Source organism: Cydia fagiglandana, chromosome 26 (genome assembly GCF_963556715.1).
Source record: "Cydia fagiglandana chromosome 26, ilCydFagi1.1, whole genome shotgun sequence".
NCBI classification, from domain to species: Eukaryota; Metazoa; Arthropoda; class Insecta; order Lepidoptera; family Tortricidae; genus Cydia; species Cydia fagiglandana.
Genome location: NC_085957.1, coordinates 1855977 through 1882904, shown reverse-complemented (window position 1 = coordinate 1882904; position 26928 = coordinate 1855977). Strand labels below are relative to the sequence as shown.

Below are 26928 nucleotides of genomic sequence, written 5' to 3'. Positions count from 1 at the left end.
GAGTACCCACAACACAAGCCTTCTTGAGCTTACTGTGGGACTTTAGTCAATCTGTGTAAGAATGTCCTATACTGCAAAACGTAATTCAAGACCAAAAAAAGTAAGACAATGTTGCCACTGCAATAATTTGTTTGTAAAATTATAAATTCGTTCTGATAAATAATTAAGCTAAGATAATTTATTAACAAACGTCGGACTATAGGGGGCAGTTTGAGGGCAAGGTAAGGTTTACAAAAAAATCTTAACTTACGTGTATTATAATGTACCTAGTATTTGTAACATAGTTAAATAAATTAGTTACCCGTTATCATTTATTCATCTTTAACACAAAATAGAAAAGTACAGAAGTCAATCACATGTATGTACTTTACTTTTCATACCTACGCTCGGCGGTCGCTCTAGGGTTGCGATTGTTGCGAACTATGACTTATGCACAAAAAACTATCGTGGTAGTGGCACTCGTATCTATCATATCGTATCTCGTATTTAGTTGTTCGATTTATTGTTGAGGATGAAACGGGAAGAATGGAAATATAAATTAATAATAACATTAATAACTCAAATAGGTATTTTAATTTTAATGTCATTGTTATATTACAAATTTGCCACAGAAAATATCTTGCGATGATTCCGAGATTGGCGAAATACACGATTATTATATTTTTAAGTGTAATAAATTCGCATTCTCATGTACAATGTAATAAATTCGCATACGCATTCTCTCTGAAACCACTGGTAGCTTAAAAAACGACAATTCACCGTTTAATGTTGAATTTAAACAACCGTCCACTGTACAGTTATAATAACTTTTTGTTTTGTTTCTCCATTATTGCACTGCACTCGCACTGGTCCCAACCGGTCCGTGAGCAGTGTCTATGTGTGCGTTGCTCGAGCGCGCTTTGTATGTAGATTGATTTCTGTACCTATCTGTTTTGTGTCTTTAATGTGTAAATACTCTTTGAAGTGATGACTGATAGCAGTGATAGCCCACTGAAGTGGCCACTTAAAAAACAAATAAATAGCTGACATGCATCATTATGACTGTTGTTCATACTTATATTTGTTGGTAGAGTGCCGTCTAATCAATAGAAAGATTTGCTTTATTTGTTACATTATAAATACTAGGTAGGTACCAAATACTAAGTACAAATACTCGAAAGTGAATTGATTGATTTGCGAACCTTACCTATCATTCTGACATGCCACGAAAATGCCCGCTGGAGTCCGACGTATGTTTATTAATTAGTAATTTTTCTCCTACTATTTAAAAAAGTACTTTTATTTACTTATTTGTACATAAATACAAGACGCGAATAATAAAAAAGTGGCAACATTTCTTAAATTTTTTGGTCTTGCAGTTTATAATATTTATTTATTGGGCGGTACGAGGTTAGAATAAAACGACCAATATTATTTCACAGAAGTATTTTATTCATTTTTTATCTTTTAGTAACTTGGTTTTCCTTTTGCTCCGGTCCCGCTTGGGCCAGCCGGCGTCTCCGTGCACCGCGCGCACGTGCAGCTGCATCGAGCCCTTGGTCGTGGAGATGCGTCCGCAGACCGGGCACGGGAAGAAACCGCGTATACCGCGATGTGCCTAGGGAAACGAATAAAAATAATGTGTCGTTCCACGACAAAAGGTACCTTATTGCGGCTGGCGCTTACGTCGCATAGCGCCGCAATAATATTGGAGCGACGCTAATAATAGCGTGAGCGCCAACTGCCATAAGGTACCTGTGGGACGTCACATATTAACTCACATTTTAAGACGGGTCTAACGCGAAATTTATTCAATTACCTTAAATATTACAGAATTAATAATATCTGAGAGACCGGGCCATAAAAAATACGCGTTTTCCCTGAGATAAGACCTAACTAGACCGATTTTTCGCCCCCGAAAAGTTCTATATTATAGCAAACATCGAAATATATCTATAGGGGCCCACTGATTAACAGTCCGCCGGACGGTATCGGCCTGTCAGTTGTTCGGATCTGTCAAAATTTTGTTCTAACTGACAGGCCGATACCGTCCGGCGGCCTGTTAGTCAGTGGTCGGCTTATTACAGGGTGGCAAAAAAATAAGTGCATTCAAGGGAAACCAAAGCTGCAAAGGTGCCAGGGAGGTTTTTGGATTACACTGAGCAACGTTTACTATGCGACCAACCCCGAAATCGCAAAAAACTAGCTGTTTCACACATTTTGGCTGGTCCATTTTCTATTGGAGGGAACATTTTTTTTCACGATTTGGGGCTTGGCCCCATAGTTAAAGTTTCTCAGTGTAATCCCAAAACGGGAATGCACTTATTTTTTAGGCCACCCTGTATAAAAATGAATTTCTATTTCCCTTGGTCACGGCATCGGACCAATTTCGCTGATTCTTTTAGTGTTGTGTAAGGCAAAATATTAAAGCTCCTTAACTATGCTTAACAACAATGAGGTTGGCAACTGCCAATGGTTTGCATAGATGGCGCCATCATAGCTTGCCCCTTTTTCTATGAGATTGGCTTAAAGGGCTGCCATCCAGGCCATTAAAAGAACAAAAATTTGACACAATTCTAGGGATTGACCGGGCAAGCTATGCTGGCGCCATCTGCTAAATACTTCGACTGGTCAGCTCCATTTTTTTTGCCATATTAGCAGACAGAAGATTTTGTGGCAAAATAAAGTGATTGACAAAATGAAATATCGACATGTCTGTTATCGATGTTATATACATTAACGTTATACTTAGATATTTGTTAAATTTAAAAAAAAGATACCTGCCGCGAAATCCACAACACGTTCGATATCTTTTTCTCTTTTGATATATTGGTAGTATTCTATTTGGCACTCCACCATGTAAAGAGTGTGACCTAGCAGTAGGACACCATGGGCAATAGAAACACTTTCTTAGATTGCTCTTTTAATAATTTTTTTAAAGAATTTACATGAATCATCAACAACTATACTTGGTAGCTGCCTCCCATCGAAGGCCGAATGCGCTCCGCGTTCTCTTTGACAGCGGGCTGATATTCTAAATTTAAATATCAAAGCTAACCAGTCACAGATTAAAAAGGCTGTAAAGGTTGCAAACCTTTACAGTACACTACAGTTTACATGTTAATTTTTAAGTACTAAATATATGTAATAAAGTAATTATGTACCGCTTTGTGATTGATTTGAATTATTGAAATTTCTCGGTAACTTACCTACAGCAAGTAGAAGTTAAATGTTTTAAATATTAATCTATGACTTATCGATAACAGATTTATGATGTTTCTTATTCTCAAACAATCGTTTTTGGTCGTCCCATTCGTTTTTCGCCAAGTTCTTAAATTAGTCATATACTACTTTCGTCACCCATTCTACATTCGTCACAATCGGTGGCTTTCAATGTAGAATGGGTGACGAAAGCAGAATAGGACTAATTTAAGAACTTGACGAAAAACGAATGGGACGACCCAAGACGATACCGTTTTTGCCACAAAAACTTGTATAAGGAATTGGGGTTGAAATAAATAAAAGCTAGTAAGGTACTCCACTCACAGTGTCGTAATGTCGGTTGAAGTTCCCCTTGAGGGCGAAGGCGAGAGGGCACTCGGGACACTGGTGGGGCTTCTCACCTGTGTGCGCCCGCATGTGCCACTGTACACGCAAACACACACACACACATACTATACAATTACAATAAAGAATTTGGCTAATATGTCTTTAGGTATTTAAATAAAAGTAAACAATCCATTTGTAAATTTTCGGGTAGTTACAACATTTATTGGTTAACCAACCAAATACAAAACCACCTGGATCTGTCACTGAACGACCTCACTTTAACGTAGATTATTTGATCGTGTAATGTTTTCATCACAATAAAGAAATCTTATCTTTACAGTGCGGGAATGATTTCGTGTATTTATAACTTTGTTTATTGTAAAATAAATAGAATAATTACCAAACTATGAATTAAACGTAGGTAGTAAGGTCCAAATGTGCTTAGAAATGTTAAATTAGTATCGTTTTTTACAGTTTTTACCTGTTATTTGGCTAGTGTAAAACATTCCCGCACCGAAAACCCCGATGTATGCTTATCATGTACATTCAACTGGCTTAACCCTTCAAGTGGCGGTCAACCCGTGAATGGTCGATTCGAAAACCAGTAAACTGTCATCCACCAGTGAGTGGTTAATCAGGTGTTGACGTATTTAGAGGTGAAATTGAACGCATTTAAGTATAGTTACGCTCTTCTAGCGCCCAAAATTAGGTAGCGAGTTAGAGAAGGATAGCATACCATAAGAAACACTAAAACACACTTGGTATAAAATTTGTTGGTGAGGACCATTGATTTGGGAGCGACCGCCTAGTCCGAGGTCAGTCTCGTTTTTAGTGTTCCGTACAAAACTTTGTTTACGGAACACTTATGGGATCACTTCGGTCTTGCAAATCAGTTAAATACGTTTTTTACGAGGTTATTTTGTAAAATAAATTGTATCTTAGGTACCTTTTATTGATTTCTTCCTTTGATAATTAAATAGCAATTACCTCCAATAATCAATTAGTTTTATGGTGGTAGTCATTTTTAACAAGGAAGCTGAAAAACCGTCATTCTTCCGGAGTTTGATTAGGTCTGGCCAAATGTATAAACATTAGATTAATTTAATTGCTATATTCAAATAGCCTATACGTATAACGCTGATTCTAACAATATGTGATTTAATATACTTTCAAACATAGAAAAGCTTAAATCGACCATTTTGTAAAATTTTCTTAATCTGCGCTGACCACCCACCGGGGCCCCGCCACTTGACTTCTTTTCGCGTTTTCGCTGGCGCCACTTGAAGGGTTAAGGAACCATTTGAGGGTATATTTTGTTTACTTTTATTTCAATAGCTAAAGATAAGATGTTGTAGTAAAGATGATTTGAGCAAGTAACAATATGAATGCTTACTTTAAGCAAATACGGCATGACGAATGTCTTCGGGCAATGCGGACAGGCGAACGGCTTGACGGCGAGGTGCGAGCGCTTGTGGTACAGGAGCATCGACGCGTACTGTCAAAAATACAATCATAAATAACATGTTTATAACGTGTTTAAATTAGAGATGCAACGGATAGTTGTTTGGCCGGATACCGGATATTCGGCATGACCATCGGCCGAATATCCGGCCGCCGAATATTCGGCCAGCGGAACTATACCTACATTTCGGTTTTTCAGGTGCGCATTCTGCAGGTTTGACCTGTTTCCTAGTGAACGTTCGCGCGGACTCATTTCTAGGTTCGAAATGAGTGCGCGCGCAAGTCAATGGAATGACTAATTGTTTTAAAATAATAAACAAGTACGATTATGACCGTGTCTGTTTCTTAAATCCAATTTATTTATTCCAAAATCAAGCAATGCTAACCGAATATCCGGTGCATCTTTAGTTTAAATGTATAATTTATTGTTTTTATATTTTACTATTATATTCATGATAAAAATTATAAACAACCTAACTTAAGAAGAAAAATAAATAAAGAAAATAATAACATGATATCACAGAATAAATGACACTTCCTACGAAACCGAAGCGACAGCGATTCAGGGACTAATGATGCTGTCACTCTCTAATGTATGGCACTATCCCTTTCGGCTACACTTGCACAGTGGGGCTGGGGGAGTGGTCAAGGTATAAATATGGCCGACCATTCTAGACCAAGGACCGGAAAACCCCTCTTTACGCTTAATCCTATCAATTGGGTAACCCAATCGATTCGGTTACCTCATCATTCGGTAACCCTATCATACCCTGATTGTAATGGTAAGCTTATTGAAACGGTAACCCTAACCTTTAACCGAGTTAATCTCAAAACCCCATCGCAGGTTTTCATTCAGTTATGGTAACCTTTATTATCGGTTGCTTACTGGTTTGCTACATTAAAAGTAGTTTTATCTAGACAGGTCATTCCGTTGCCGGGCGTCAGACCGTCAACATCTACTGAAGATGCCTCGTAGAGAGGCGAAACATGTGCCGAGTATTGTTCTTTTGGTTATAGTTTGTTATATTTATTTTTAACAGGGTGATGGGAACACATTTATTGCATGTAAAAAAAATATGCAAGTTAGTATAACGGGTTAGCACTGATTGACTAGCACGATATCTTTTCGCGGATTAGCAATGTAATATTTTGGTTTCAATTTCGTCAAAATTCAAGTAATTATCTTATCTGTGGTCGTGCACGCAAAAGGACGTCAAGTAGTGCCAACCCCAATAATAGCTCGGAGTAATGCTGAGCCGAACGGAGCCGAGAATGCCCGAAAGGAATGTCACCCCACTGGTACTTACCCGCAGAGTAACGCCGCACTGGTCGCACATGGTCGGGTTCTGCATTGGCTCGTACTTCTTGTGCGGTTTCCGGTAGTGGGCCGGGGGCTGCTTGTAGCGCTGCCCGAGATGCTTGCGTTTCTTGTGCGTGTCCAACGCGGCCTCGTTCCCCCACTGGTACTCACCCGCAGAGTAACGCCGCACTGGTCGCACATGGTCGGGTTCTGCATTGGCTTGTACTTGTTGTGCGGTTTCAGGTAGTGGGCCGGGGGCTGCTTGTAGCGCTGCCCGAGATGCTTGCGTTTGTTGTGCGTGTCCAACGCGGCCTCGTTCCCCCACTGGTACTTACCCGCAGAGTAACGCCGCACTGGTCGCACATGGTCGGGTTCTGCATTGGCTTGTACTTGTTGTGCGGTTTCCGGTAGTGGGCCGGGGGCTGCTTGTAGCGCTGCCCGAGATGCTTGCGTTTGTTGTGCGTGTCCAACGCGGCCTCGTTCCCCCACTGGTACTTACACGCAGAGTAACGCCGCACTGGTCGCACATGGTCGGGTTCTGCATTGGCTTGTACTTGTTGTGCGGTTTCCGGTAGTGGGCCGGGGGCTGCTTGTAGCGCTGCCCGAGATGCTTGCGTTTGTTGTGCGTGTCCAACGCGGCATCGTTCCCCCACTGGTACTTACCCGCAGAGTAACGCCGCACTGGTCGCACATGGTCGGGTTCTGCATTGGCTTGTACTTGTTGTGCGGTTTCCGGTAGTGGGCCGGGGGCTGCTTGTAGCGCTGCCCGAGATGCTTGCGTTTGTTGTGCGTGTCCAACGCGGCCTCGGTCGCGAAAACGAAGTCGCACTGCGTTACAATATATTACGTTAATAATGCATTGAAAATACTTGGCCATTACTTTTTTTAGGGTTCCGTAACCAAAAGGTAAAAAAGGCTATTACTAAGACTCCACTGTCCGTTTGCCTGTCACCAGGTTATATTTCATGAACCGTGATAGGGGCTATTCATAAATTACGTCATTTCAAATTAGGGGGGGTGACGTAGGAGGAGACGGGGTCATTCGAAGCATGATTTTTGGATGATTTCGAGGGGGGGTCAAAAATTGTCAAAAATCGATGAAGTAATTTATGGACAGCCCCGTTAGCTAGACAATTGATAGTTTTACAGATGTATTTCTGTTGCCGCTATAACAACAAATACTAAAAAACGGAATGAAATAAATAGTTAAGTGGGGCTCCCCTACAACAAACGTGATTTTTTTTACCGTCTTTTTGCGCTTGTCCATGTCTTGCTGTTGCTACAATCACTGTTAATACAACTTTAAATAAAATAAAATAAAATAAACTTGGGGCAAAGTATTTCCCACTTCCGAGCTGCGACAATTACGACTGTCTAAACGAATTTGACAGACATAAAATAATATCAATCTCATCTCAAGCGATCATAAATTTAAAATTATAGATTTTCATTTCATTTTCAAGCATATACATATATATATGTATTTACCTTTTCACAGTGATATGCCACGGTGGGGTGTATCATTCCCACATGCTCTTTTAGCGCGTCCTCGCTCGCACAGTTCTCGCCGCACTGCTCGCACGGCGACATGTCTTTTTTTCTATGCTCGCCCAGCTCATTATGTTTCTTCAGCGCCTCTTCGTTGGTGAATTGGACTGAGCAGGTAGCGCATGTAAACTGTTTGGATTTCTGAAAAACAATCAGAGTAAAATAAAATAAAATAAAAAGTCATTTATTGTCGCAACAAAACTTACAGCAACAAATCGAACAAAGAGAAAACAAAAAAGGTTACAGCTTACATAACTCTCAACCCTTTATAGCAGAAATTACGCAAATTGAATGGGTTCACTTTGAAATAAAGTTAAAAAGCATGTGGGAAATATATTCCCGCTGTCTTATTAATTAAAATTGTACCCTATCACTTTGAAATTGTGTTCCAAAACACGTGGGAAATTGATTCCCGCTGTCTTATTAATTAAAATTGCTAATCTCTTTGAAATTGTGTTGCAAATCATGTGGGAAACATATTCCCGATGTTTTAAAAACATACATCGGAATTTATGGTACGGGAATATTTAAAACTAGCCAAAAAATAGGTAAAAACTGTAAAAACCGATACTATTTTAACATTTCTAAGCACATTTGGTATCAATATTAGCACGAACGGTTGTAAATTGATGATCTTGGTCCCTATGACAGTTCATTTTTGTATGGAGTAACTGTCAATCAAGGCTCGGAACCGGTTTAAAATTTACCGGTAAATACCGGTTTATTTCGGTTTTCCTCCGAACTTTCATAATAACGCAAACGTTTTAAGAACTTTATTGTAAATAAACCGGTTTATTCGACGAGCGACTTAAGCCCGACCGGCCTGGTGGTGTCGCGTAAAGAATGACACCGACATAGGAAGAAACCGGTTTTTATTGTTCTAAACCAGTTAATCTGACAAGAACTTTATGGAAATATTCTCCTAAAAACCGGTATAAAAATAATGGTTTTACGAGCAAAACCGAAATTAAAAGGTTTTGTGCCAAGTACATGCATGATAACGGTTTGGAAATTTAACCGGTTTCCGAGCTTTGCTGTCAATGTGAAATATTTTTGCCTTTTTTTGGTAGGTACTTTAACACATTTTTTTATTTAGAAATGCAACAACTAAGTAATGAAATATGACAAAAACCTTAATTCTTTCTTTTTCTTTAATTATTTTTTTAATTAAAATCCAAAACCGATATGGAGGAATTGTCATAAGGAATCCATTCGCCGCGTCAAGTATATTGTATTGTGCCATCGCCCACACTGTTAACTGACTGTAAACCTTATTACAAAAGGCATAAGGTCCACCGGTGGACAGTTAAGTGTTGCTCTTAGTAGTCTTAGTACCAAGTCATGTATCTTCCTCTTGTGTTGCGCGAGGCCAACGTCGCTGACGAACGTCTCGCCGCAGTCGAAGCAGTCCACGTTCAGCTCGGGGTGCATCAGGCGCACGTGCGAGAAGTACGTCGTGATCTTTCTGACAGAATAGGATAGAGAATAGAGACGCTTATTAAGGGCCACCTCACATTTAGCGTCTTTCGAGCGTCGGCGTCTGGTCAGCGCAATGGAAAATGACGTCGCTGCGCAGTTGCGTCGAGGTTGCGTCGAGCAGCGGACATACAGTTGTAGACGCCGACGCTCGAAAGACGCCAGATGTGGGGGGGGGGGCTAAATGTGGGGTGACCCTAAAGGCAGAATAAAAGAAAAAAACAACACGTAACATAACATATAAGCTACGAAATAGACTTATATCGACAAGATACAAGACACAATTTCCATAGTAAAATTGACAGTAGTGCAGCTGTCGTTGGAAATGGAATGTTACCCTTACTCATCGAAAAAGAACACATCACATGTTTGAAGTGCCTTATGTGGGAAATATACATCCCTTAGCCTGGTAAAGGGTCAACGTGCTTATTGTTATAATATGTATACTTAATCTATATACTAACCCCCTTATTCATAAACGTTTACTAAAGTTGACAAGCTAATAATAATCGTTTGTCCCTTTCCGACGTATTGGTATGATGGAAAGGGACAAACGATTATTATCGGCTTGATAACTTTAGTAAACGTTTATGAATAAGGGGGTTAATCTAAAAGGGTAAACGAAGAGGTGTCTTTTTATTGAAAATTTACTTAATATGTATTATATTATTAAAATAAACAACAATTATTTAGCATTATTATGTATTTACATTATTATGGTTATATAAGTAATAATTACTATTTTTAAAGCGTTTTTAATAAAAATACATGTCAAGATTGTTTACCATTTTTCTAATGCTAATAAAAATAAGTTGTTGGCAAAAATTTAATTTTTAGTACAAGCTTTTATCGCTGACTGTACTTTTCTTACGACAGACAACTAATACTCATCGAGACAATTCTAGAAACCCCTAACACAATTAGGTTGCGTTGTTTCATCACAGAGTTCCTATGGCCACCTCCTGTCTCCATCATCAGATCAGTTCAACGCTACGTTCCTTGGAAGATGGTTAAATTAGTTACCTTAGATTCCATTACATAGTTACATACAGGTCGACCTAATAAAAGCTTGTTAACAAGGTATAGTTTTAGTGTTGACTCGTACACGGGCATTTCCATTTAAAGTTGTACCATGACTCACTTGACGAGTTGAAAATATAATTTGGATTATTTGGTACTTTTTTATGTGATTCTAGGAGTAAATATATTCTAGTTTACGAAACACAAAAGAGAATCGTTATATTTTTAGCATAAACCAGTTAAAATTAATATTTAATAGGATGAGGGAGGTTTTTTGCGGTCCGTTTGGTTACAAATGGTTATTGAAATAGTCAATAAAAGACATACTTGAAGCAAATGTTTTTATGTTTAAAGCATAATAATGTTAATAAACAACCTAAAAACAATCATCATTGACCAATTTAGAACAAACATTTTTCATAAAAGGAAATTTTAGGTGGTTTGGTTACGAGGTGGCCCCAAATCGTACGATATTTTTAGGTTTATTAAATAGTTATTGGCATTACTGCCATGTGACGAATAACAATAATTAGAATTACCAAAACTAAAGATTATTGTCAAAAAAATTTAATATTTTAGCTTATAAACTTTGAATAAACAATAAAAAATACTTTTTAAATCAAGGGGACATTTCCAAATGGACACCCATGTACCTTAATGGACAAAGTAAAGACGAGATCACAATAATCAAAAATTTACACAAATACTCAGCGATTAAAAAAAGGACTACAAAATATGTACCAAAATCAGTAGATAAGGTTTTAAACATAAGAAACTCAATATTACTTAATAAAATATGACTTATTAATTGCATATGAATTAAATAAGTATAGACAAAGTCACGGTAAAAACTATACATACTCAATGTGCGTGCGACTTTACCGTGTCCGTTTGGTTACATTTTTCTAGTCCGGCTATATGTTACGCTTCAAATTGTAACCAAAAGGACGTAACGATTTGTCTGATCCAGAATTAAATCTATTCAAAATAATACAAAACTAACCGCAATGTTCAACTTATGTGCTTGATAAATAACTATATGAAACCTGGTTTTATTTAATATTAACAGTGTTTTAGTTACTTAAGGTTCAAGCTGCATAAACAGTTGAACAAAACGGACAAAACATTGAGTAAAATTACCGGTCACACACCAGCCCGCCTTGGAGGTTGCGAATTGACTGTTATAAATCAAATTTGACGTTTAAACAAGCTTTATCTATGGTCACAGGGTTTCCAGGATGAAAAAAAACCTAAAATGTTGGTAAAAAGTATTTCGCTAAGTAGCGAAAACTGCGTAACCAACCTGGACTATGTCCGTTTCACCATTTCGCGGGGACAACGTTTTTATCGAAATTAAACCCTATTATTGGTGTTTTTAAAGCTCTTTTTCATCAATAACACATTTTTCAACATTTAAACTATGCCAGGAATGCATTACTTGGTGTTGCCTTCATAGAAAAAACATGTGAAAAAGTCCATCAAAAATTGAAGTCGGTGAAGGGGACAGTACTACAGAGTGATTTTATCATATCTAAAAACCTGATTTTAAGTAAGAAAAAAGTGATTTATTGTGCATTAAACTTAATAAATGATGTGTCTATATAATATATTTCAATAAAAAACATCATTTGCCTAGTTAAAAAATTCGTCTTAAGAGTAAAACGCAAAAAATGTAAGGGGACATGCGAAAAACTCGAGGGTACAACTTTAAATGGAAATGCCCACACCTACCTAGGGCAAGTAGTCCAATTGGGTAGGTCCAACTTCGAGAAAGTGGTCAACCGCCGAATCCAACTCGGTTGGGCAGCGTTCGGGAAACTACGTAATGTCTTTTCGTCCGACATACCTCAGTGCCTCAAGACGAAAGTCTTTAATCAATGTGTGTTACCAGTGATGACTTACGGCTCCGAAACGTGGTCTTTCACTATCGGCCTCATCTCAAAACTCAAAGTCGCTCAACGAGCTATGGAGAGGGCTATACTCGGAGTTTCTCTACGTGATCGAATCAGAAATGAGGAGATCCGTAGACGAACTAAAGTCACCGACATAGCCCACCGGATTAGCAAGCTGAAGTGGCAATGGGCAGGCCACATTGCACGCAGAGAAGATGGCCGGTGGGGTCGAAAAGTGCTCGAGTGGAGACCACGGACTAGCAAGCGCAGCGTAGGACGTCCACCCACAAGATGGACGGACGATCTTGTTAAGGTCGCCGGAAGACGCTGGATGCGGGTCGTTTCCAACCGGTACGAATGGAGGTCCAAGGGGGAGGCCTATGTTCAGCAGTGGCCGTCTTATGGCTGAGATGATGATGATGATAGTTTTAGTCCCAATAGTAACAAACATTTTATTAGAAAATCATCACAGAAATTCTTTATCACCTTAGATAAGGGGCCCACCATAGACTAGGAATCCTCTAGACCGAATTTAGAGCAATTATTTCATGCAACCGATGATGCCAAAAATGCGGGGGTGCGCGGGACGAGGTGAGCGAAGTCCCGTGCCGTGATTGGTCCGTTCAAAGACACGGACGTCACACAAAGACACTTTCGACTAGAGATGCAACGGATAGTTGTTTGGCCGGATACCGGATACCGGATATCCGGCCTGGGCACTGGCCGAATATCCGGTATCCGGCCGCCGGATATTCGGCCGGCGGAACTATACCTAAATTTCGGTTTTTCAGGTGCACATTCTGCAGGCTTGACCTGTTTCCTAGTAAATGTTCGCGCGGACTCATTTCTAGATTCGAAATGAGTGCGGGTGCTTGTTTTAAAATAATAAACAAGTACGATTATGACCGTGTCTCTTTCTTAAATCCAATTTGTTTACTCCAAAATCAAGCAATGTTACTATCCGGTATCCGGCCGGATAGATGGTCACTATCCGGTATCCGGCCGGATAGTAAAATGATGGCCGGATAGGCCGGATACCGGATAGTAACCGGATATCCGGTGCATCTCTACTTTCGACTCGAACATGGAGTAAAATAAGCGTATGCGCGGCAGAGGGGGTAGCGCGACTATGCTAAGTCTTGAGGATGTTTTGTCTGTGGATAAGTGTAAGATTAGAATAGTATAGAATAGAATATATTTTATATAAAAAAAGAAAGGATAAAGGAAAAAAAAGGAAAGGAAGCGAAGGAGGATTAAAGGGGTATGCAGACGGGACTGACGAAATCAGTCGATTTGTTCAGGAAAATAATTGGTCAATCTCATCTAGCGTCCACACGTACACAAATTAAATCACCAATTTGCATTCTACTATGAAAATTGGCATTTTTGTGTCCGCACCTGCTGATGTGATCGGGGAATCAAATTGGTATTTGCGTCCGCACGGCCCTGTTCGATCGGAGAATTTCATCAGATTGGCGAAAAATTGTCTCGTCTGGATCTTCTCTTCTTAGTCGGTACACTCTTGCCAGAGTGGTCGTGGTCATCATTGTAAATCTCGATGAGTGATGATCTTGCTAATATAGCGCCATTCGTCGCGGACTGCAGCTTTCCGGGTACATTCGTAAACCGAGCACTTAGTTGCGGCCTTTATCTGGTCTGTCCATCTCATTGGTGATCTACCACGTGGCCTGGTGCCTTCGACCTTTCCCTGCACTACGAGACGCTCTATGGAGCCAGGATCTCAGCTCGTCTGGATACAACTTATGTATTCTGTGGTAAACGTAAAGATAACTCACACGAAGCTCTTCAAGCAGTGTGGGCACTCGTAGGTCTTTCCCGTGTGTGTGGCGTGGTGTTTAGTTGCTTGCGGCCTGTGTCACATTAATGAACATTACACAAAAATCCTTAAGCCTTCACTGAGAGAAAAATCATCACCAGGAATTAAAAAACAGTTCTGTACTGGGGGAAAAAATGAAGTTTTAGTAATAATTATGGACGTTTCACTATTTCTGTAAAGTTTATTTATTTCTACAAACAGCTCAGTAATCCCAAATATAATTTCAACAAACAGATAATAGAAATTGCAAGAACTAATAGAAATTGCAAAAGTCAATTTGTTCCTATTAGTTAATTCTCCTTGTCCCCGGATTAAGTTTATTTTTGTAATTCTAAGTGTGTTTTTGTTTTACTTTTCTCTCAGTGTTGTTAAGGCCGCCGAAAGACGCTGGATGCGGGTCGCTTCCAACCGGTACGAATGGAGGTCCAAGGGGGAGGCCTATGTTCAGCAGTGGACGTCTTATGGCTGAGATGATGATGATGATGACACAAAAATCTGTCAATTTCGTTAGTGAAGCTACTTACTTGAATAGTGCGGTTGGCATAGTAAAATAGTATTTTATGCAACCGTTGTTTAAGAGAGGTCAGAAAAGGCGAGAGTAACAATTTGATGCGAAGCCGAAACGAACGCCACGAGTATTTTTCCGATTTTTCGACTCAGTTAAACAACATTGCATGCAATAGTATTTCTACGACCAAGCACTTTAAAATAAAATAGTAAATTTAACAAATATTGACGACCGGTCTGGCCTAGTGGGTAGTAACCCTGCCTGCGAAGCCGATGGTCCTGGGTTCGAATCCCAGTAAGGGCATTTATTTGTATGATGATACGGATATTTGTTCCTGAGTCATAGGTGTTTTCTATGTATCTAAGTATTTGTATATTATATATATCGTTGTCTGAGTACCCACAACATAAGCCTTCTTGAGCTTACTGTGGGACTTAGTCAATTTGTGTAAGAATGTCCTATAAAAAAAAAATAGACGGTCAAGCAAATTTTGCCAGCAGAAAAAGGCGCGAAATTCAAATTTTCTATGACGCGATATCCCTTCGCGCCTGCATTTTTCAAATTTACCGCCTTTTGCTACAGACAAGATTTGCTTGACCAAGTTCATTTTTCATGACATCTAGTGGACTTGAATGAATGAAAATCTCGTTCCGTCATTTGGCCCCTCCCCCATTTCCTCTCTATATTATTGTACCTCTATCAGTATATCAGATTGTCTGACCTGGTTCTAGAGACGAAGCCGCACTGGTTGCATATGAACTTGATCCGGTGGCATGCCTGGTGCTGACTGAGCCTTCGGCGCGCCCTGAAGCGCATGGCGCAGATCTCGCATGAGAGCGGACCGCTGCTCTAAAAACAAATGATTCAAATTAATGAACGGACTCTTTTAAAACAAAGCTTTCGAAGGCTGTATCAGAGATATATATAACTCCGTACAAGATAGATAAAATCTAAGAAAAAAACGTGCCTCGGAAATCAAGAAAAAGTCATTCTCGAATAGATAGCGCGCACACCTTTGGCCTATTCTCGGCTAGATGGCGTTGACGACACCGTTTGATATTTAACAATTTTAACACATATCAGTGAAAGAACATGGGTCAGTATGGAACAATAAAAATTAAAAATCATTTATCCGTAAACATATTTTGATTAATTTATACATTTTCAATTTTATTTTAAGTTTAAATCGTGTGTCGATAGATGGCAGTAAATGTACCGTGACTACAAAATTTACTTTGGCAATAGCCCTCTATACTATCTATTCTCTTTGGCTGTATACAAGCGAACTATACTGCAAAACGTAATTCAAGACCAAAAAAAGTAAGACAGTGTTGCCACTGCAATAATTTGTTTGTAAAATAGTAAATTACTTTTGATAAATAATCACGCTAAGATAATTTATTTATTAGTAATTACTCCTGAAATTCAAAAAAGTACTTTTATTTACTTATTTTTACATAAATACAAGACGCGCTAGTAAAAAGTGGCAATATTTCTTACTTTTTTTGGTCTTGAATTACGTTTTGCAGTTTAAGCTTCAAGATATGTATGGATATATATGGCGTAAAACACTTATTATTACGACCAAGATTACACTTGAAAGAAAAAGGGAGAGGAAAATATCGTAAATAGCTTAAAAACTTACAAATCATTCAAGTTTAACTTTTGGTATCGTCTTGGGTCGTCCCATTCGTTTTTCGTCAAGTTCTTAAATTAGTCCTATTCTGCTTTCGTCACCCATTCTACATTCGTCACAATCGTCGGTGGCTTTTAATGTAGAATGAGTGACGAAAACAGAATAGAACTAATTTAAGAACTTGACGAAAAACGAATGGGACAACCCAAGACGATACCTAACTTTTTGTGATTAAAAAGTTAAACTTGAATGATTTCTCCGAGTCGAATGAATTCATCCGAGTTTGAAGCAAGGCGACACACATATTCGTGACACCAATGCTAAATGGACTTTGGACAATGGACACAGGGGCCTTTTGTAGATTTAGTTTAGTTTAGTTTTATTTTATTTTAGAATAGTTTGTATTTAGTTTAATTTTAATTTTAAGATATTTATATTTAGTGTTTTTTGTACCATATACCGGGTGTGGCCTGTAACATGAGCAAATAATTAAAACATAGATTGTACTCCTCAAACGGTGACACTTTTGTTCTACAGCTTTTAAAAATTATGAATTATTTAGACTCCCTATTTTTCATACAAAATAAATATCATCGCCACGCCATATCATTGTGATTGACGTTGCTTGTCACGCCTTAAACAAAACAAAATTCGCAAAACATTGCGTCACAACTTTAAAGTGTATAAAAAATCAAACCACAAGTTATTTTTATAAGTCGCTGCACAAACCCTGTTAGTCAGTATGAGGAGTACAGCCGACAGTTTATTTTATTTTATTTTATTTATTAGGCACACAAAACAGATAACATTTATTACATGGAATAATTCTTTTCAGAGCAGGTTTTTGGTTGGGAATGCCATCCAAAGCATGTATGCACATCATGAAACAAATATTAGAGCGAAAACTACAACTATACTAAGACTACTATACAAACTAACATAATTACACAATAATACAATTTTAGGCACAAAACATTGAGGAAATTAAAGACATTAATGAAACTTAATGTAATGGTGATCGATGGCAAAGAACTTCCATAACCTGTTTCCGAAAGATTGCAAATCTCGAGTTGAATATATCAATATGGCTATGTTTAGATACCAGGTCGTTGTACAGACGGCACATTCTTACAATAGGGTTGTAAAATGAAGTATTATTTTTATACACTTGTAGAGCAAAAGTCTTTGGGGCACGGGACCTGAACCGGGGGGTATTAAATGTAACAAGGGACAGAATATTGGGGGATACAATTTTGGAGTGGAGAACTTTGTGGAGAAATAGCATGTCATGAAGAAGACGACGCGATTCAAGGGAGTAAACATTGAATGTGCGCAATCGTTCGACATAATCCTTGCGTATAAGATCACGGTTGTAGCGGTATGACAAAAGCTTGAGACACCTCTTCTGAACTTTCTCGATATTATTGGAGTGTAAAGAGTAGTACGGCGACCACACATTACACCCGTACTCAAGAACACTACGGACAAGACTATGAAAGAGTGTTAACAAACTTTTTGGTTTTTTAAAGTCTTTGGTGATTCGGAGAATAAATCCAAGCATTTGGTGAGCTTTTTTTGTGATGTATTCGTAATGATATTTAAAGTTTAACTGTTCGTCAAACCAAATACCGAGATCTTTAGCTAACTCTCTGCGTGAAAGTTTTTGATCGGCTATGGCGTAATCGTAGTTTAATTTATATATGAGTATGAATAAATTATGTAACTCTAAAAGCCATAATAGACAAAAAAACCGGGCAAGTGCGAGTTGGACTCGCGCACGAAGGGTTCCGTACCATAATGCAAAAAAAGGCAAAAAAAAACGGTCACCCATCCAAGTACTGACCCCGCCCGACGTTGCTTAACTTCGGTCAAAAATCACGTTTGTTGTATGGGAGCCCCACTTATATCATATTTATTTTTATTCTGTTTTTAGTGTTTGTTGGTATAGCGGCAAATACATCATCTGTGAAAATTTCAACTGTCTAGCTATCACGGCTGTCTAGGACGGACGGACGGACGGACAGCAGAGTCTTAGTAATAGGGTCCCGTTTTACCCTTTGGGTACGGAACCCTAAAAAGCAGAAGCTAAACGGAGGCTCACCGGGCTATGCCATACTCGGTGGTTGTCGTAGGCGGACTCCACGCCGAACCCTTTCCCGCAGTCTTCGCACTTGAACGGGGACTCCAGGTAGTTCCGAGACTTCTTCCGTGTTGCGATCTCTTCCAGTTGCTCTTCCTACACATGAATATCTAATAGAGTTATGCACATTTTCATCATCATACCAGGGGTGCGAATCTCCTGACTTCGGTCAAACTCGGCTCCGCTCGGCTCAGCATTGCTCCGAGCAATTATTAGGGTTGGCACCATTTGACTTCCTTTTGCGTGCACGACCACAGATAAAATATCACTTCAATTTTGACAACCCTAAATAGCCGAAAGGGATGATTCGACCCTGAACCGCTGTCAAACTTCGGTTTTGTAGGAAGTTTCCTTTCTGTACGTTAGTACTATTATTTATTCTGTGATCATACCCCGGTTTGACGGGTGAGGTCCAACGATTAATAAGTTTTGGCAAAAACATTTTTGGTACAAGCTTTTATCGCTGACTGTACTTTTCTTTTCACAGACACTCCAAGGGACGCAGCCATGCGGTAGAATGAGATAGCAATATCACTTGCCCCCTCTAACGCATAAATGCGTCCCTTGGAGTGGCCGGCATTGGCCCATCGTGTAGAGGAGCCATCACAGTTCCTATGGCTACCTCCGGTCTCCATCATCAGATCAGCTCTATGTCATAATAATATCGTATTGTCATCCGATTTATACATGCACGCAAAATTTCAGCTCAATCGGAAATCGGGAAGTGGATCAAATTTAACTTGCAAGATTTGATTCCAGACAGACAATGGTCAGGTGAAAGTAAATAAAAGCTTGTAAAAAGTGCTAGGACACATGAAAGCGCGAGGAAGACGATTAGTATTCATTTTAAATATACTTAGTCAGATTGTCAGAATGACTTAAGTCAATGTCAACTATAGCAGCTTGTTTGTTAAGTGTGAAGTGGGGTTGGCAACTGTCAAAGGTTTGCATAGATGGCGCCATCATAACTTGCCCCTTTTTCTATGAGATTTGGCTTAAAGGGCTGGCATCCAGGGAACAAAAAAACAAAAAAAGAACAAAAAATTTGACATATTTGAATTTTTTTTGATTTGTTTGATTTCAGACGCTTTTACTTAAAGTATTATAAAAATGAAGACTACTGAAGACATTAATATCGGAATTGACCTAATATGAATAATATTTACTGAAGACGTTTACCGGATTGAACTTACTGAAAAGACAAAAAAAATCTACTCATGACAAGGCAGTATGGCTTAGAGCTTTAGCCTGTCCAGATGGACGAAAAAAAATAAAAAAAACTAGGGATTGACAGGGCAAGCTATGATGGTGCCATCTGCTAAAAACTTCCACCGGCCAACCCCATTTTAACAGTTCTTATTCTTACCTTGCTCAAAGTGACAATTTTAAGGTTATAGGTACTTTCAATTGCGGCAAAATTAAATGTTGGTAGCTGTTTTGGAACTAGATTTCTTATTATCTTCGGACATTCGCTTAGTTTTACGTTATGGACATTTTTTTTAGTATTTCTATTATTTTTTATGTTTCTTATTTTTTCTTTATGAATAAGATCATCATTAACATCCGATTTTTCACCAACTTTGAATTCAATTTTATCATCTTTCACTTCAATCGTCATCATTTTCATTGTTTTTGTATTTTCTTTTCCCACTTTCGTTAGATTATTATCAATATTCATACTTTCATTACAGATACGTCCAATCTTGAAGACCATGTTTCCCTTCACTGGAGTTTTAGTTGTTTCGGTATTTTCTTTTCCCATTTTCATTCGATTTTGATTAATAATCATACTTCCATCACAGACGTTTCCGATTTTTAAGACTATATTTTTGTTCAGTGAAGTTTGACTTGTTTGTGTATTTTCTTTTACCAACGTTACTAGACTTTTATCAATAGTCATAGGTTGACTACTAGATAGTTTGGTACGTACAATTTTTGTCACCATATTATTCTTTAATGGTGTATCAGTCTGTGTTTCAATGTTTCTTTTAGTTTTCAAGACATTTTTATTAGTCTCATTTTTCTCAATTTTTCTTTTGGTGATTACACCATCTTTTAAAACGATTTCATCCTCACAGTCATCATCACTAATCTCAATCAAATCTTCTTCAATTTCAGGCTTTATTTCAAGATAAGCTTCATCATCATCATCATCATCTTGTTCATTATTTAGAACTGACGATGGGGGTATTTCTATTACTTCAACTTCAGTTTTAATTAAATTGATCGACCGGTGAGGGAGTTGGTATTTGCGAATGTAATCTGTATCCAGCTGGAAAACCAATTAAAAAAATAGCATTACTATAATGATAACACATTCGATTATTTTCGATAAAAATTGTGCCATATATTGAAAGCTCAGTTTGTGTACATTGTCATACAGGCTCCTGATACGGCAGTCGTCTATAGCCATAATATCCTCACCCGTCATGGCCCTATACTCCCGATGTCACAGAATAGATAATAGTACTAGGTACAAAAGACTCACTCTCTAACAAAACGCTTCTGTTACGATCAGCACAGATATGGCCTCTAGGTGGCGACAGCCCCACGCGCGGCTTATGGCTAACCACCAAATAGATCCTGCAGCTGTTTGAAGTTGCAGGTCTGGATCGAGAGTTGATCAGGGATGGTTGCAGTGATACATTGGCTTTGGAGCCTTATATAGCCCCTAACACGAAGAAGAAGAACTGTCTAGCTGTCACGGTTCATGAAATACAGCCTGGTGACAGACAGACAGACGGACAGTGGAGTCTTAGTAATAGGGTCCCGTTTTTACCCTAAAAACGAACATTCAGGTTATGTAGACAGATGAAATGGAATGATTGAAATAGTTACCGCCCCCTTGAGCAGCGCGGGTCTAAGTCGCTTCAGCGTGCGGAGACACATGTCCCTGAAGGACGAGCATTTGAGGAGCAGTGTGTGGCAGTTCGCGCACAGGTACTGCGGTAGCTGGTCCCGGGTCACCTACAATCACACATATATAGATTAAATACTCGGTGGCTCAACTATTTTTTTTCATGAAATAACACTATTGAAATGGATTAGGATTATATCATGTATAATGAATTCATACTATGAACTAGAGATGCAACGGATAGTTGTATATTCCGCCGAATATTCGATCCCACTTATTTTTGCCTACTCTTGCCATATGTCCAGCCCATTTCCATTTTAACGTTTTTACAGTCACTGATATATCCTTAATTTTAGTTTTCTTTCTAATATCTGTCAGTCTTACTTTGTCTTTCCTTTTTACAGATAAGATTGATCTTTCCATGTTGTGTTGGCAAACTTTTAATTTTTGGAGATCTTTCTTAGTTACTGCCCAGGTTTGACATCCGTAAGTCATACATGGTAGAACACACATATCAAATACCTTTGATTTGCAGGACAATGGTAAATCTTGGTTTTTTAGAATGTCTCTCAATGACCAGTAGGCTTTCCATGCGTTAACAGTTCTTTTTTCAATTTCTTTACTTGTCATGTTTGAACCTGTTATAATTTGTCCTAGATATGTGTATTCCTCGACATATTCAATCTCTTTTCCATGGACAAGTATAAGATTAAAAAAAAAAAATCTTATACTTATCCATGATCAAAGACTATTTCTTAAATCCAATTAGTTTAATCCGAAATCAAGCAATTCTACTATCCGGTATCCGGCCGGATAGTAGGTCGCTATCTGGTATCGGGCCGGATATTAAAATCATGGCCGTATAGGCTGGATACCGGATAGTAACCGGATATCTGGTGCATTTCTACTACGAACCATAATAAATTTGTAAAATAAAAATAAAATAAAAAAGCCCTTTATTCATTGTAAAGTGTTTACATAAAAAATTTAAAATAAAACTATGACTTATATAATATGTGTGTTACTAATGAATCCCTAGTGGGTAAAGGCCTCCTCCAATGCTGCCCATTTGTCCCTGTCTTGTGCTGTCACCATCCAGTCTGTGCCAGCTGTTCTTTTTAGGTCTTCATCCCAACGCATTTGTGGTCTGCCCCGGCCTCTTTTGCCAAGTGGACCTCTCCATTTGGTGACTATTAATGTCCATCTCTTATCTGTAAGTCTTGCTATATGGCCTGGCCTATAAATTTGTATTTATTTATTTGCTGAATATGGGTTTACAAAGGTGTACAATAACATATTAATTAGTTCAACCATACCCTACTTAAACTATAATTGTGGCACTATCTATGAAAAGGGACCTTATTGTCGATGGTGCTTATGCCGCACAGCGTCGCGCGGTATTGTATTTATATCGGACCATCGTTAATAATGGCATAAGCGCCATCGACAATAAGGTCCCTTTTCATAGATAATGCCCCAATATATGATGGTTCATTATTTTGTACGTGGGTATTTTTGGGCAGTGTAGTTTTTTCTCAGTCACCCGTTGACCACGAACGCTGTAAAGGGTTCGAAACGTCGGAATGTATTATGAATTCAATATACGCGATATAATCCGTTTCAATAAGTTTTATTTCATGTGTAACTATCGCAGTAACCGAAGACAATGTTATATTTTTAGTCGTTTTTAGGCTTCCGTACCCAAAGGGTATAAAACGGGACCCTATTACTAAGACTTCGCTGTCCGTCCGTCCGTCCGTCCGTCTGTCACCAGGCTGTATCTCCCGAACCGTGATAGACAGTTGAAATTTTCACAGATGATGTATTTCTGTTGCCGCTATAACAACAAATACTAAAAACAGAATAAAATAAAGATTTAAATGGGGCTCCCATACAACAAACGTGATTTTTGACCAAAGTTAAGCAACGTCGGGAGGGGTCAGTACTTGGATGGGTGACCGTTTTTTTTTTTGCTTTTTTTTGTTTTTTTTTTTGCTTTATGGTACGGAACCCTTCGTGCGCGAGTCCGACTCGCACTTGCCCGGTTTTTTCTGTCCCGTCTTTCCTGGTGCCTTTTATAACTTTACAAAGCCATGATGGATTGCCGGGTGTTGACTACAGAATGGTTAAACGCGTCTCATGATTAAGTTAATACTTAAGGTCAGATGGCAGTCGCTTTCGTAAAAACTAGTGCCTATGTCTAATCATGGGATTAGTTGTCAAGCGGACCCCAGGCTCTCATGAGCCGTGGCGAAATGCCGGGATAACGCGAGGAAGAAGAAGAAGATTAAGTTAATACTTACAGCAGTCCCAGAGATGCGAGTAAAGGTATCGGCGAGTTTATATTCATGAATATTATACAGTTTGCAGTCCATCATTAAACAAACACGGCAGCATAGCAACTCGTGTTGTAGTAGCGAGATTTCTTGCGTTCTATTCATGGTCGAATACTCGTTTCACAGCCAGAATAATATGGTTTATTTGCTTTTGGTAATAATATTAAAAAACAATGTAACCTAACCACTAATGATGACATTGATGACTGTCGAGTGAGTGTCAAACATGTGTCAAACAATTTTTTTTTAATTTATTGAAGCATTGGCAACACGGCCATCAGCTTAAACATGAATATAATAAAGTGATATTTTCATTCGGTTTCCGTACGGAAAGACAGGTGTGAACGGGACGTCGCTGTACACTTGCATAGCGCTCTCTCGCTTGCACAAGTTGCGCACGATGTTATTCCGTACGAAAAATTCCGTGCGTCTGCGGCCAGGGTAATGCGGTGCTATATTATTTTACCACGTAAACGTACGAACGCGTCTTGCTTTTTCAGTCAGTCTCGGTACAAAAAGTACTGACATGTACTGAACTAGCATGACAAATACGAACGTCTCCGAGAAAATACGATGGAAAACATCTGTGTCTGCTATAAAGTATACTCGTGCGCGAAGGCGAGTGTGTGGATCTTTGCTAATAATTGAAATATACGTCATTACTTTTATTTATTGATTTATTAAATGCAAAGTGTTAATGATTATGACTTGTGTGTGGTGCGGGGCTTGAGGAGCGGCGCTAGGAGCGTGTGTAGCGGCGTCTCCACCAGCACGATGGCCGCCACCGACACCGCTACTGCCGCCATCGTGTCGCCGAAGAACCTCCACAGCTAAATACATAAATTGATATTAGTTTTTGCGCCCTTGTACGCTTACGTGCGAATTAACGAGTGCGCAAAGAGGCAACATGTAGATCGTGGTTAGCGGTAGGCCCTCAGGGCTATAACCGCGAAAATCGAAGTTCGCAAATTGCGGGCATTTTTCTCTGTCACTCTAATTACGCCTTCATTGGAGTAAAAGAGAAAGATCCCCGCAATTTGCGAATTTCGGTTTTCGCGGTAGCCCCTCTGATGTCTACCGCAACGCAAGCCGTCTACCGTCCAGCGCGGCAATGCCGCCAGCCTTCTTGGCACCCTGCCCCAAGGCACTGAACTGGAGCCAGTTTTTTATTTATAGGTTATTTTAGTTTAGTAGTTATTTTAGTTGTAGCTTTATGTAGTTTTAATTTTAGTTTATAATTGTTTTTATTTTGTTTATATTACATGTATTTCTTCTTATACTAAATAAAATAATAAATAAATCCGTTTAGAACTTACTTGATATTACTCAGTCGCTTTTCGTTGAAGGAAAAAATCTTGAGGAAACCGGACTAATCCCAATAAGGCCTAGTTTACCCTGTGGGTTGGATGGAAAATCAGATGGCAGTCGCTTTCTTAAAAACTATTGCCTACGTCTTGGGATCAGTTGTTAAGCGGACCCCAGGCTCCCATAAGCCGTGGCAGAGGGCTTAACGCGAACCACGTTCGACATGTTGCCTCCCTGTCACACTTACGTACGAATTTACAAGTACGACAGAGTGACAACACGTCAAAGTATGCCCTCTGTGCTGGGACAACGCGAGGAAGAAGACTAACCAGTGTGCGCATGTTAAAGTAGTTGACGCCGCCCGTGGCGTCCGGCTCCTCTTGTAAGATGTTGCTGAACAAGTACATGGCGTAGGAGACGCGCGCCACGAACCGCCACAGCCGCAGCGACAGGAACCAGTCCACGGGACCTACGGGAAACAAATCGTTAATAGGGAATATTACGCAAAACTTTAGGGGGCGGCACTACCACTTACTTACTACTTACGGCTGTGGCGCAACGACCCGAGACGCCACGCCACATACTAGCACGCCACTACCACTATCCATCACAATCTGGGGGTATACCGCGAAACGAGAAAATCGAAATCTCGTTATCTAACCACTCTATCACTCTATATTCGAGCGATAAAGAGGCAGATAACTAAATTCCTCTTGTAAGATGTTGCTGAACAGGTACATGGCGTAGGAGAGGCGCGCCATGAACCGCCACAGCCGCAGCGACAGGAACCAGTCCACGGGACCTACGGGAGACAAATAACTTCACGACCACAGATAAGATAATGGCCTGAATTTTGACAACCCTAAATAGCCGAAAGGAATAGTGCCATATATTAGAAACATGCTTACACATGCTGTCCTGCCCAGCGAACCCGCACACATGTTCCGTGCAAGATCTACGGGATGCTACAGACAGGGCGTTAAGCGTCGCTACCTTCTGGTCCCGCTTAATATGAAATACGAAACCATCGACACGAGAAGAAGAAGAAGATATATTAGAAAGGGACAGCATGATTCGACCCTGAACCGCTGTCAAACTTCGGTTTTGTAAGTTTCCTTTCTGTACGGTAGTACTATTATTTATTCCGGGGGGCGATACCTCCATAACCCTGAGTGCATGCGAAGATGAGCCAGCCAAGCGCCAGCGCCCAGCAGGACCGGGCCAGGGCCAGCTTGAGGTTCAGAGCCGGCAGGTGGTCGTCGAAGGAGGCGCGGGTGCCCGGGTGCTCCGCCAATATCACCAGCAAGGACAACACTAAGGCCCCGCCGTGGTATAGCCAGATGCTCCACTGAAAATTATGTTTGTACATTTTATAATTGACCAGTTTACACCATGGACTTATAAGATGGACTGCATTGTCACTTTTTTTGCCATACTAAATTGAACTTTATCACCGAGCTAGAAAGACGTTCGTACCAGACTAGAGAAAACGGTCCACTTGAGATAGCAAAGGTGGGTCGCGGTGTCTCACTCGCACGTGTTGCCAATATTAAAAATATACCATTGTGGTAGTATTTATATCAATATACTACTCAAATTAAATAACTTCTTATATATTTAAATGCTATATTCAGAGTAAGGATCTGATATCTTTTAAGAAATTTGTAAATAAGTATGATGTCAATATTATTACCTGATTTAACCAAGCATGTGGACAACAAAAAAAAAACCTTTTATTTTGGTGTGGTAGACATTGTAGAAACTTTGAATGTTAATTGGTATCCCTATCGTCATGACATGTTATCAAAACACGTGAATGCAAAATTTCCTAAAAATGGTGAATAAATGTTGCGTTAAAGGTTGTGGGAGTGAATGAATTTCTAATTGTGGAATATTGTTTCACCAGTGGCCTATTTTATAAAGCTACAAGTTACAATTTACAAGCGGAAGTCTCGTTCTAAAACATAGGGTTAGAAAGAGACTTCCGCTTGTAAATTGTAACTTGTAGCTTTATAAAATGGGCCACAGGAAGCCACAATTATTACATTTTGCGATAAAAATACAAGACTACATTGTCAAACTCA

General features: G+C 39.4%; 2 protein-coding genes across 2 annotated transcripts in view; both read right to left on the bottom strand.

Annotated features, from left to right (window-relative positions):
* Positions 1 to 1432: 1432 nt before the first annotated feature.
* On the bottom strand, positions 1433 to 23734 carry LOC134677277 (zinc finger protein 420-like). Its single transcript, XM_063535709.1, has 15 exons — positions 23507 to 23734; positions 21185 to 21313; positions 19713 to 20618; positions 18308 to 18442; positions 15292 to 15419; positions 14022 to 14096; positions 9173 to 9302; positions 7778 to 7978; positions 6953 to 7117; positions 6789 to 6887; positions 6621 to 6723; positions 6297 to 6559; positions 4922 to 5023; positions 3526 to 3624; positions 1433 to 1597 (listed from the first exon to the last, which is right to left on the bottom strand). Exons 1-15 carry the CDS (start codon positions 23642 to 23644, stop codon positions 1433 to 1435), a joined length of 2838 nt encoding a protein of 945 aa, XP_063391779.1. The 5' UTR covers positions 23645 to 23734.
* Positions 23735 to 24240: 506 nt separating this feature from the next.
* The window catches only part of LOC134677276 (O-acyltransferase like protein-like), a 28243-nt gene continuing 25555 nt past the window's right edge, over positions 24241 to 26928 (bottom strand). Inside the window, exons 7-9 of the mRNA XM_063535708.1 lie at positions 26003 to 26192; positions 25174 to 25313; positions 24241 to 24369 (exon numbers count right to left, since the gene is read on the bottom strand). Coding sequence (XP_063391778.1) covers positions 24241 to 24369; positions 25174 to 25313; positions 26003 to 26192 — 459 coding nt within the window. The remainder of the gene's footprint in view (positions 24370 to 25173; positions 25314 to 26002; positions 26193 to 26928) is intronic.